We start from the raw sequence: 13,462 nt of genomic DNA, 5'->3' as shown, positions 1-13,462 counted from the left end.
GCCATTCTCCTCTGACCTCTGGCATCAACAAGGCATTTGCACCCACAGAACTGTCGCTCACTGGATATTTTCTCTTTATCAGACCATTCTCTGTAAACCCTAGACATGATTGTAAGTGAAAATTCTCAGTAGATCGGCAGTTTCTGAAATACTCAGACCAGCCCATCTGGGACCAACAAGCACGCCATGTTGAAAGTCTCTTAAATCACCCTTCATCCCCATTCTGATGCTCGGTTTAAACTCCAGGGCCTGGTTTTTCAAAAGTAATCCACTAGGATTTTGGATAAGGGTTTGGATCCAATCTTAAAAATGGGTTTTTCAAAAGAAAAAACGGATTACATAATCGGATTAGATAACGCAATCCAATTTGGTTTTGATCCGGATCAAACCTTTAGTTTGGGTTTTTCAGACCTTTTTTGTAGGATCTGGATCACTTTGATCCAAAAAACCTGGATTAAACTGATCCCATCAGAAGGGTGGATTTAGCGTGGATTTCATGCCTAAAATGTAATGAAAACGTAAAAAATTTATTAAATAATGCTTATTTTGGATCATACAGTATCTTACGAGATATACTATTTATTCATAAGGTTTTCATTTTATTTGTTCATCTGTCAGGCTATCGTGAGTATAGGCTTTAACATATTCAGCCTTTCAGTATAGGCGTACAGCAAAGTAGAACGAGTTTGGCCTCATAAAATAATCCCCCAAACAGCTGTCAAAACTGACCAAAAACAACAAATTTTATTATGTCACTAATTGATATATATATTCATCACAATGAAAAATATTTTTCTTTTTAGAATATTTTTTAGTGATCCATGCAATGATTACAGAATAACAAAAAAAAAATGCAAAGACTGGCAATGACTGATTTTTGAAATCTCTTTCAACAATTGCAAAAAGAGACTGAAAGGGCAGAAGCACAACTTCGTCTGGCAGAGAAACAACTGAATCTAACCAAACTGCAGCAAACCAAGGCCAATGACTTGAGATCCGCCTCCTAAAGGCTACGCTCAGACAAGCTGGTCTCTCCACATAAGATGAGGAAGTCTGAAATTATTGTGGAGTTTTTGACATTAAGTCTTTTTTTTTTTTACATCTATATTTGAAACTTACTATAAATATCCTCAATGTACAGTGTTGTAGGTCTCAAATGAGCGGACTGCTTTAAAGAGGATGGGGTGTTGTTTTTCTTGTTTTTATTATTTATTATTATTATTATTATTATTTTAATAATTATTAAATTTTTTTAGTTTTCATTTCAAATAAAAATATAGATATATTGACCCCACGCTGGCTATTCTACTCTTTACATATCTATAGTTCTACATTGTGATGTCCTATCCTGTTTGAGCACTGGTTATCCAGATTTAGTGATCCTGAAAAGTTCCTATCCAGATCAGATTGATCCAATCCGATTTTGCTTTGAAAAACTGGCTCAAAAAGTAAGCTGGATTACGTGATCACGGATCGCAAAAACACGATTACTAAATCCGGATCAATTTTATTCGGATTAAACCTTTTGAAAAACCGGGCCCAGCAGATCATCTTGACCATGTCTACATGCCTTAATGATTTAAGTTGCTGCCATGTGATTGGCTGATTAGAAATTTGGGTTAACTAGCAGTTGGACAGGTGTACCTAATAAAGTGGCTGGTAAGTGTATATCTACAATTAATAAGCTAATTCATCAGTCAGGCAGATCAATCAATAGTTCATATTTCTTTTACAAAAGAGTGTTTATTGCATAGCTTTCAGTTTTTCGAATGCATATTTACATCCAGAAAGAGAAATGTTCGATTCATGGATAAAACAACAACAATGATTTTTTTCTAATAACATTAACAATTCAGAATAAAAATAAAAATCAGCTTATAATCTACTGAGGCAAGTTTATAACTCCAGTATATAGAAAAACCCAGTATCCCTTATGTGGATTACATATTTCCCTTTCTAGTGATTTGATCTACGTGAGTCACTGGCTTTAACAACCATTTGCTCTAATGCATCTAGTTAAAGATCTGCCAGGTTGCGGAGGTTGAGATTAGATTGTCTTTAAGTGATGAACTCATCACACTAAAGCAACATCTTCACATTAGACAGAATAAACATACATGATTGGTCTTAAGTTCATTCCCATGTTGTTTGTTTAATGAGTAACTCCCAGAGCTTTAAAAGTCAATGCTGTGATCTTTTAGGAGCGCACGAAGCCTGACGTTTTCTTGGTCCTGTTGAAAGATAATATTTCAATTTGTATCAATGTAATAATTATTTAAATTAATCATTACTGATACTAAATAAGGGCTACTCACCATTTTTGTGTTCTGCTCTTTAAGCTCATTGACTTGATGAACGAGGCTTTCGTTGATCTCCTTTAGTTTTTCAACTCTGTGATTGGCACGATTTTGCACAGACACCAAGATACCTATAAGAGCACAAACAAGAAAAAAACAACAGATTTATAAAATAAGCAGTAGATCTTAATATGATAATGTAGTGCAGCTGGGTTCCTAAAGTAAAACTTTGACAAATTTTCTTTCAGCTCAAAATGCCCATCAGATAAATTATTATAGCCTCCAGAATCTGCCCGTTTTGGTGCCTGAGTTCGGTGTAGCTGTTTTTGTAGCCTGTGGCTTTAAATGCAAATAAGCTACTTCTCCCAGCCCACCATTCCCACGTGTGTCTGCTATCCTGCATTACATCAGATAAACAGCTGTCAGTGATAGAGACAAGTAAGTTTATTTGATGTATTTGTGGTGGAGTCTATTCAAGCCTTTCTGAAATGATGAGTCACACACTAAGGCTGTTTGTAATAGACCCACACACATATGCACATTTACTGACACCATGTGGCCAATTTTAATTAAAACGGCTAAGAATTACAGCAATTACATTACAAGAATTACATTTTGCTGTCTTTGTTACAAACATGCTCATTTTAAAAATGTTTTAAACTTATAAAAAAATAACAGGGAGTTGGAACAGATATTTTAATCCCAGTTTCTTTGCAAAACTATGTTCTGTAGACGTGTATACATGGTATTATAGAAACATGGTGCTTGTCGATCAATTCGGTAGCCGGGGAAAACCTCCTACGCTCCTACGTCATGTTGCAGTGGGCCTTATATTCACTAGGATTTAGGTCCTATTTTAACGTCAGGAAATTTTTAAAAAGAGACTTGTTGGGTTTCTATCCTGAAAATAGTACAAAAGCACGCACATCACTTTTAACTGGGTGCTCACCCAAAACAAAAACAAAAAAGTGCGAAATATATATTTAAAAGGGCGGCAACAACAAAGCTCCAAAAATGCTAATTTATGAAATAAAAAAAAAGGCTGCAGTGGCGCAATAGGTAGTGCTGTCGCCTCACAGCAAGAAGGTCGCTGGTTCGAACCTTGGCTCAGTTGGTGTTTCTGTGTGGAGTTTGCATGTTCTCCCTGCATTCACTTGGGTTTCCTCCAGGTGCTCCGGTTTCCCCCACAGTCCAAATACATGCGGTACAGGTGAATTGGGCAGGCTAAATTGTCTGTAGTGTATGAGTGGTTGTGTGTGTGTGTGTGTGTGTGTGTGTGTGTGTGTGTGTGTGTGTGTGTGTGTGTGTGTGGATGTTTCCTAGAGATAGGTTGCAGCTGGAAGTGCATCTGCTGCGTAAAAACGTGCTGGATAAGTTGGCGGTTCATTCCGCTGTGGTGACCCCGGATTAATAAAGGGACTAAGCCAACAAGAAAATGAATGACACAAAGCATGTAACATTTCAGGGACACGGCTCTTCATCATACAGTGACTGTGTCAGCATTTTTTATTTAATAAATTTCCATTTTTTGGAGCTTTGTTGTTGCTGCTTTTTTGAAAATATATTGCCCTTTAACACCACTAAAACATTGGTTACTAAAACATATTGGTTAATTTTTATGAACAGCTATTTTCTAAAAGAATTTAGTAAACAATTGATAACAAAAGCCAGTTGTTTTATATGGACTCTTTTCACATTTCTAAGTTTCTCAGTAGTTGAGTAAACTTAGAGCGCAGTGAATGTGAGAGAACAACAAATGTTTTTTTTTTACAGTGTCATTTGTTGAAATAGTAAAGAAAGCTTTATAATGATGTTATCAACATTTTCAGAAAAAAGGGAAATATAAATAATGTGAGACCGATAACGTCAGCCAGAAGAGACTGGCCAAATTTACTGTCTTGCCCATACACACTGCATTAGAAACAGGCCCGGCCCTAACCAATTTGGCGCCCTAGGCAAGATTTCAGGTGGCGCCCCGTCACAACGCAGTAAATTCCACTGCTAGTGTAAAGTCAAAAGAAACTAAACAGCTTTTTGATCGACTACTACAAGCTGGGAAAATGTCAGATAAATATGCCAATGCAATTAACATTATTGCTGAATAGATCTAATATTTACACATTTGCTTGAGGAAGGAATGATGGGGTAGTTACATTAATATTACTATTTTCCAAAACATCTATGCCCTTCCATAACATTAGCTGACGTAAAACTAACAGATAGCACTATAGCTATTTAATGATTAGCAATGTTATGTCATGTCTATCAACTTTGTTAAAATATGGGACAACAAATAGCTTCAAATGATAGAATACATAGCAAACAATAGAAAATATTGACAATAAAATAAAAGGTTTAACCTATTAAAATCAATGGCCTATACAGAAATTAAATAAAGCTATTAAATCTATTTAACTTTTAATTGTATTTGCATATTGATTAAAGTTACTATAGTTATTTAGTGAAGAGCAGCAAATGACTCTCTCATTGTGTTTTGTTTGATTACAGAGGTGTTAATGTAAGAATGCACAGATCTATAATGAATGAATGAATGAAGCATTCGACTACTTTAGTGACTGTTGTGCTACTTTAAGAGAAAATTAGTTTGTGTTTAAAATAAAACAAGCAGGATAGAGCAAAAAAACAAAAACAAAAAAAAGAAGCACTTTTCCGACGGTCCCTTACGTAGAGCTCCACTCCCCGCGAGCTCAGCTCTCCCGGCTAAACGCATATCCCAGGCTAAACGGAGCAGTGCTCGTAATATCGAGCGAAAAAAAAGAAAAAGACAGCTGTGAAACATAACCAGCTTTGTCTTTTTGTAGGAAACAAACTTTAGATCTTTTTAGAGTTATTGCCATCGATCACTGAATGTGTGTCAGGAATATTGAAAACAAAACCAACTTAACCCCGCTCATTTCTGGCGCCCCCTGGATGTACAGTGCCCTTAGCATTTGCCTATACTGCCTATGCCACGGGCCGGCCCTGATCAGAAACACCTTGCATATGCAGTAATACGTTTCTTTGGCAATTTGTTGCAAAGATATAATGCATTCTTAAACACATTCATATTCATACTTATGTTCATACTGATGATCCTTAAAAACATCTTAATGGTCTCATGAAAAGGTTCCATTTTACCACTGCTAACTTGATTACACATTCGCAGTAATAATAGTATTAAAATGCACTCCCTTTTTAAAATAGATATATTTAAAAAAAAAACATTTCCATACCATTTATGATCCTGGCCACTCTCCAGAGCCTGAGCAAGATCAGGAGACCCATGGCATCGAACGCATCTTCCTTTGAGATGTATATAATATCCAAAATAAAGGATACGACCACCACAATCCCATCAAACACCTCAAACTTATGGTGAAGGAATTCTAGGCGATAGGCAAAGATCTTTCCAGCCAACTCTACCATGAAGAATGTGAGAAGGGCAAGGCTGAGATAGTGGAATACCTGGAAAAAACATTGGGATGGAGGACAATCACTGGCATCCATGCTGAAAAATCCAGCCTAAACCAGCCTAGGCTGGTTTTAGCTGGTCGACCAGGCTGGTTTTAGAGGGGTTTTGGCCACTTCCAGGCTGGTTTCCAGCCATTTCCAGCCTGGTCTTAGCTGGTCAGGCTGGGAGATGACCAGCTAAAACCAGCTTGACCAGCCTAGCCAAGCTGGGAGTCCAGCCAAATATCCAGCTTAAACCAGGCTGGTCAAGCTGGTTTTAGCTGGATTTGGCTGGTCATTTTCCAGCCTGACCAGCTAAAACCAGGCTGAAAATAGCTGGAAACCAGCCTGGAAATGGCCAAAACCCCTCTAAAACCAGCCTGGTCGACCAGCTAAAACCAGCCAACCAGCCTAGGCTGGTTTAAGCTGGATTTTTCAGCAGGGATACCATATTATATTCAGTCAAACTTGCTGTATGGGCATCTGAAGCGCACTCACCTGTGGGGCTATTCTGTGGTGGTCTGCTTCAATGATAGACAAGTCAATAAGCAACTCGCATAGTACGAAAATGGCATCCAAGACAACCAAGCACACAACAACAATCTAAGCAACAAAATAACAGTCGCCGGTTAATTTGCAATGATGTAAACAACATTAACATGTGTATATATACACAGGCCAATAGTGCAATTGTTTACCTGGAATCTCTCTGTACTGTACAGCTTTCGTAGGGAGTCCCTGAAGCTGAGCTGTCCCAAATGCTGTCCTGTTGAAACCTCCAGGCCATCAGGGGCATCGTGCAATGTCGTGACATGGTGGGATGTGTCTTCCTCATGCCATGTTGGGACAGCGTTTTTATTATCACCCACCGCGGTGAAATGCTTCAGATACCGGGACATTTTTGGCAGGTGGTCACATGAGTTGAAAGCTAAATAAACAAAAAAGTACCTTGCACATTAGAATGAATGATTTTTAACGTTTTACCCCTTTTTGATTCATAAATTTGAAGGTGAAACCAGGTCTATTTGTCACACTTTTGCTCAAGTGAATTGCTGCTTAAAAGGTTGATCCACTAGGATATCATATTTTAAACTTTAGTTGATATGTAATGTAGCTGTGTGAACATAAACAACATCTCTGCATGTAATACGCTCAGTGTTCAATGCAAAAGGAGTCATTCGTTTTTTTAGAATTACCTTAGCAAAGCCTACAGCAAACAAATTTTGGGGAATACAAAAAAATACATTCGGACTAGTGAGATCACAAACGCTTCAGGTTACGCGCACACATGCGCACACACACACCCTGCAGAGCGAAGGGGAATGGCCAGAGGCGCTGCAGTGTAGAGATCTGCGCGGGACTAAATTTTGAATCCTGCTCCCGCCCGCACCCGCCAGGTTTTAGCCGGAACCCGACCGCTCCCGCTTATATTAAGCACTTGATGTCCCGCTGCCCGACCCGCCCCGTTTTCTATCCGCCGCGCCCGATCCCGCTAAAGAGCAGGGGGAGAACAAAACCGAAAGATCACCCAGTTATACAGTCCAGACAGCCTATAACAAGCTGTCTGTATAAACACACACACGCACAGCACCAAGCACACACACACACACAGACAAAGCTTTCTCTCTCATTCGCGCGCGCGCGCCCTCTAACACACACTCATAAGCACCAAGCACAAACACAGGCAATGAGGCAAAGCTCTCTATCTCTCATTCGCACACGCACACACACACACACACACACACACACACACACACACACACACACACACACACACACACACACACATATCTCTCATTCGCGCGCGTGCGCATACATATAGATACACACACACACACACACACACACACACACACACACACACACACACACACACACACACACACACACACACACACACACACATACACACATACACACATACACACACACACACACACACACACACACACACACACACACACACACTGCAACAAACAACCTAAACACACCATCGCGCTATTTCATTTACACACATACATACGCGTGCTCACTCGGGAGTCGGGAGCGATATTGCTAGACAGCCTGCTCCCATCCCAAATTAAACTCCTTACCGACCGCTACCGTGATTTATTCGGAAATTTATACCCGCGCCGTAGAAATCTGGTCGGGTCCCGCGGCGCCCGCGGGACAGCCGCGGGAATGCAGACCTCTACTGCAGTGTTGTAATGTAGCACTGAAAGCTAAAATGGCATCCAAGCACTGCTATTTCCACAGAGATTGTTCTTTTTCTGTATTTGGGCTTCCAAGGGACATGACACAAAGAGAGAAGTGCTTAGAATTTAATTTTATTATGTTCCAGACAATTACAATAAATATATAGCTCCAGCATTTGACAAAGGACAGCTTCAGACTCTCTCTTAGTTCAGTGCTGGATTCGGCTAAAACTCCTCCAACCATAATAGAAGAAGCTGTGGATTGTGAGCCACAACCTGTAAGTGTTTTGATTTGCTAAAATTGATCTATTACATGCAGTTTCTAGCATTAACAGTATGTTGCAGCAAGGATGTAAACAATGGGATATGCTGTTTGGCACTGCTAACAATTTAGCTACAATTTCATATTTATCCGTCAAACTGCTGTATACACCCACCATCTTCACCAGCACTACAGTGTCTCTCTATGCGGACGCTTTCTGTGTGTTCTACATCTCGAATAACAAACTTGCAAAAGATATGGGAACCTTTCATTTTATTTCCACATGCTTATAACCCGAATATATGTGAAAGACATTTTCAGGCATGCAGGTTAAGCTGCTTTTTCTGTCATTTTCTGTCCCTTGACTATTTTGACAAATACACAATGAGGTTGATCGCTTAAGCCTGGTTTATACTTCTGCATCAAGTGATCAAGGTGACCCACAGCGCATGCAACGCGCATGGCTGTGCAATCATACTTCTGCGAGCTGTTTCTGTTGCTCTGCAATAACACTTCCGAAACGTTAGTTGCCAGTGAGGTGTTTATGTTTCTCTGTGTCGAGTTTCCTCACAGGTGTTTTGTTTTTTCTGAATGTTTCCTTAATGTACAACTGGTTCAAACTCGCTCAGTTTGAAGCAGGAACCGGCAGAAGTGCAACAACTTTATCCATGAGGTGAACACAAAACAAAACTTTCCATCCGGAGCTCCTTCATGGGACTCCACACTTGTAAACAATCGCTCCATTTGGCTCGCAGGGCTCTCGGTTCCGCCCACACCCGTCAGGGCTACCAAGCCGACCAATCACAGAGCTTGCGCTTCGCGTCATTGCGATGAGTAGTAAAATTTTTTGAGAGGTGCATGTCTGCGACGCCGACGGCCACGGCGAGGGCTATGTGTCCACGTGTAGGCCTTGCCGTAGCATATGCATGTGCTTGATGCAGAAGTATAAATCAGCCTTTACACAGAGCCCAAAATGGAAGTTTGTGATTGGGTCAGCCCAATGTCAATAAAGAAAAGAACCAATGGGCTGCAGATTATGTCACATGGCCTGTTCGAAAAAGAAACATCTTGCTTTCAGAGCGTCACAGATCACAGCATCATCAATGAATTAGGCAGAAAAACACGACAGTCTGCAAAGTGTTTTATGGATGGGCCAATTAGATCATAAGGAGATGATGAGCCCGGCCCAAAAAAAACCCAGCGGGAAACTTCCCGGTCTGCCAGATGGCCAGTCTGCCCCTGATATCACGGTTTGGAAAAGTCAAGGTTTTAAAACCACGGAAATTTTCTGTTAAACTGTACCTAAGGTTTTATTTAATTTTTTTACGTTTTTTTTTTTTTTTTTACATTTTTTATCTCAAGCAGAAACGATATCCAAAATTCACCTACTACTCAGTAGGTACTGCATTTAAATTTACTTCTCGACCAATAGAAAAGTATGTTCTATACATAATGAATGTGAGTAGAATATGATTGAAGCTCGGTCGTACTACATCCGCCGTTTTATCATGTTTACATGGTGCATCATGGGATAGCGTAGCATCCATTAGACACGCACTTCAGAATCTCGCTGGTAGTAGAAGGTCATCCGGGTACTTCTCGCATACTATTTTTCAATTTCTATAAATTCAGACATACTACTCAGCTCACATACTGATTTTAGCGTACTATTTAGTATGGAAGTATGCAATTTCTGATAACAGAACATTATGTTAGCTGACCAATCAGAGCCTCTTGAGGGCGGGCCTTTTGGAGGAACTAGGAAATATGGCAGTCGTTTTCATGTTAGCTGAGTGTAGCCGAATATAATCTAAGTAAGACATATGAACAAACAACATCATTTTCTACAACTGAAGCATTAGCACACATTGCTTTGCATCTTATAAACACAACCAAGCCTTAAAAATACACTCTGGACTAGCCCTATAAAGCATGTTATCCACTCCCTTTAACCGTGGTTTTATAATAAAAGGAGAAATCATGTTTTTAGTGTATTGATTATCAACTTAAAGACCACTACAAATACCACAGGCAAATTATGTATGGTAAAATTACCATGATTTACAACAACAAAAAAGGGTTTTTCTTGTTTTGTAGTAAAACCATGCTTAATTCTAGCACACACACACACACACACACACACACACACACACACACACACACACACACACACACACACACACACACACACACACACACACACACACACACACACACACACTATAATAGTCATCCTAGCATTAACAGAAAACCCATACAGTTCACAGACTAATAACAGGTACCCTGTTGTCACATTACAAGCTGCTGATGATTTAACTTAATTTAAAACCAGAGAGGAAATAGAGGGTTTATTAGCACCGCAACACAGCACAGTCCATGTGATTAGTTAAAATTAATGAAACTAAATGAAAGAAACAAAAATCATACATATTGTGCCTTTCAATCAGCAGTCATTTGTCAAAACCCACCTAACCAGCTTATGAAGTTCTTTTCAGTTGATCACAGGTAAATGAACAAGAAGTTCTAAAGAAAAGCGCTTTAAGGGATGGATCACCCAAAATAAATGATTCTGTCATTATGTAATCAGGTTTACTTGTTTAAAACCTTTATGAGTTTCTTTCTTCTGTTGAACACGAAGAAGATATTTTGAAAAATGCTGTAAATCTGTAACCATTGACTTCCATAGTATTAGGTTTTTTTATGGAAGTAGGGCTGCACAATTTATCGTTTCAACATTGATATCGCAAATCTGCAATGTCAAATTGGGATTATAATTAACTAGAAAGCACAGTTCATTCATTTGTTTATTTTCTTGTCGACTTAGTCTCTTTCTTAATCCGGGGTCACCACAGCGGATTAATGAACCTCCAACTTATCCAGCACATTTTTATGCAGCGGATGCCATTCCAGCCGCAACCCATCTCTGGGAAAAAACACAGTTCAGAACATGTGATTTGTGTAGTCGTTGCAACTCTAATTTAATAATATGAAAGACTTTCATTTGGATTAGTTTTTTAAGGCCTTTGACAGTAATATTTCATGAGAATTTAAACTATTTGGGCACAAAAATGTATAAAGCTTGCTGCTTTAATAAATATTAATTGTGTTTATTTAATACAATAAAATAAAGACAATTTCGTGTTATTTTACATTTGATTATTGGATTTCTATACTTCAATACAGTCCAGTTGAAAACCATAAAGAATTGTTCATTAAGAATTGATCTTTGTTATATTTTCATCTGTGCTTTAACTTTATTTTTTTGCACATTTTCATATATTTTTTTGGCAGATTTACTCAACTACAAATGATTCCAATAAATATAAAATTAGGAATCTTTTCCATAGTCATTTTTTTATTCATTTTCGTTTCAGCTTGGTCCCTTTATTAATCAGGGGTCTCCACAGCGGAATTAACCGGCAAATTGTCCAGCATATGTTTTACGCAGCAGATGCCCTTCCAGCTGCAACCCATCTCTGAGAAACATCCATACACACTCATTCACATTCATACACTAGGTACAATTTAGCCTACCCAATTCACCTGTAGCACATGTCTTTTGGACTGTGGGGGAAACCGGAGCACCCGGAAGAAATCCACACAAACGCAGGGAGAACATGCAAACTCCACACAGAAACACCAACCAGCGACCTTCTTGCTGTGAGTCGACAGCATAGTCATCTTGTAAAATTATTTTCATATCGCAATATGTATCACAGAAAAACAAAACACCGCAATGTCAATTTTTTTCAATATTATGCAGCCCTACATGAAAGTAAAGTAAATGGTTACCGTTCAAAATATATTCTTTTGTGTAGACTAAAGAAAGAAACTGAAAGGTTTAGAACCACATGAGAGAGAGTAAATAACAAGTTAAATTTAGTTTTTGGGTGAACTATCCCTTTAACCTTACTACAACTTCACAGAATGAATAGATGAATAGATATACAGCAACATAAATAGAACTACTGGCTATAACATAACCACAGGGTCAACATGTCACAACCTGAAAGACAACAATTATTATCCATAATAAGGGTTCAAAATAATTGGCGGAATTTGAAATTCTTCTTTTTATTTAACTATTTTGACGTCTGAGTGTTTATGTACACTAACTGATCTTAATATACTATGTTAATATGTTGATGTTAATATATAATGGTAACAAAATTATTATTGTACAATAGGATATACCAAAAGTAAAAGGCATAACACGACAAGAAATAAAGGCACAGCAGTCCACTGGGTAAGCGACAGGCTGGTAAATCTCCTAGAAACAAGTTAACATATTAAAAGCTCTTCAACTAATATTTATTTACATAAGACAACTAACGCAGAACTACAATCAATCATCTTAAAATATAGCAGTATATAGAGCATATAGCTACATAATAATATTTTTGTCAGAGCCGACATGCATCATAAAACACTGGCATTTCATTTCATGCGTAACTCGTGATTTCCTGCAACATTTGAACATTCAAGTCAGCGAATTTATTTAGACTTTTTATAAATGTCGACGGTTAAATCTAAGACAGGAGTTTTCTAAGAACTTCTATCTGGATAAATTATTAAGCTTTTTAATTTCACTCGAATACCACAGTGCCTCTAACATGTAGAGATTTAGACAGATTTAGACAGCCGATGCGCTCAGTTCTTAAGAAGCAAAAGCTTACAGTGTAGCAAAAGATGTTTTTACCTGTTGTGTTGCTGGGACGATGTTGCTAATGGCTAAAGCAGCATTTGTTCTCAGTTTTCGGGAACAACAATGCGAATTCTGTGAAAAACTTCGACCCTTAACTCCGCCTCTACACAGTCACGAACGTGATCCACTGCACTGGATCAGAATGCAGCCTGGAGGTGACATGGAAGTTTTTTTTCCCCCAAATGTTATAAGAATGAGCACGAGACCCAGTTATACGTCATATCTGTTTTTAATGAATAAGACAAACCTATAGCTTAAAATAACATGCTACTTCATGTTTAAGGGGTATAAATAATTTTGGGTTTGACTGACTGGTTTTTATAACTTTACCAAAACTGACTTAAACATGTTAGATTATGTTTAATGATGTCGAAAACATGGGAAATATGTAGCCTATTGTCAACTCAGATGAGAAGGGTCCTTTATTCATGAACTACTGGTCAAACAAATATGCAAACAACCATATACATTGGATTGGTTTTCATGGCCAAAATGCCAAGATAGTCAAATACATTTAGGTAGGAGAATAATGAGAGAAGTGTTATTAATTTTA

The 13,462-nt window shown here is 38.4% G+C and overlaps 1 protein-coding gene across 4 annotated transcripts; it reads right to left on the bottom strand.

Moving 5' to 3' along the window:
* Window positions 1-1,723: 1,723 nt before the first annotated feature.
* Window positions 1,724-13,071, bottom strand: hvcn1 (hydrogen voltage-gated channel 1). Of its 4 annotated transcripts, none has more exons than XM_073913751.1 (6): window positions 12,904-13,071; window positions 6,446-6,675; window positions 6,188-6,350; window positions 5,531-5,857; window positions 2,316-2,428; window positions 1,724-2,231 (listed from the first exon to the last, which is right to left on the bottom strand). In XM_073913751.1, the coding sequence occupies exons 4-6, from the start codon at window positions 5,802-5,804 to the stop codon at window positions 2,175-2,177; spliced, it is 444 nt and encodes a 147-aa protein (XP_073769852.1). In that variant the 5' UTR covers window positions 5,805-5,857; window positions 6,188-6,350; window positions 6,446-6,675; window positions 12,904-13,071; the 3' UTR covers window positions 1,724-2,174.
* Between the last annotated feature and the right edge of the window lie 391 nt (window positions 13,072-13,462).

Source organism: Danio rerio, chromosome 10 (genome assembly GCF_049306965.1).
Source record: "Danio rerio strain Tuebingen ecotype United States chromosome 10, GRCz12tu, whole genome shotgun sequence".
Taxonomy (NCBI): Eukaryota; Metazoa; Chordata; class Actinopteri; order Cypriniformes; family Danionidae; genus Danio; species Danio rerio.
Note: the sequence above shows the minus strand (reverse complement) of the source record. Positions and strands in the feature narration are given on the sequence as shown.

Coding starts and splice junctions, on each gene's coding strand:
- hvcn1 (XM_073913751.1), bottom strand. CDS start 5,804: ATGGATGCCAGTGATTGTCCTCCATCCCAATGTTTTTTCCAGGTATTC. Junction 2,429..5,530: donor AGTGGCCAGGATCATAAATG/GTATGGAAATGT, acceptor GTGCTCTTATAG/GTATCTTGGTGTCTGTGCAA. Junction 2,232..2,315: donor AAGAGCAGAACACAAAAATG/GTGAGTAGCCCT, acceptor ATCTTTCAACAG/GACCAAGAAAACGTCAGGCT.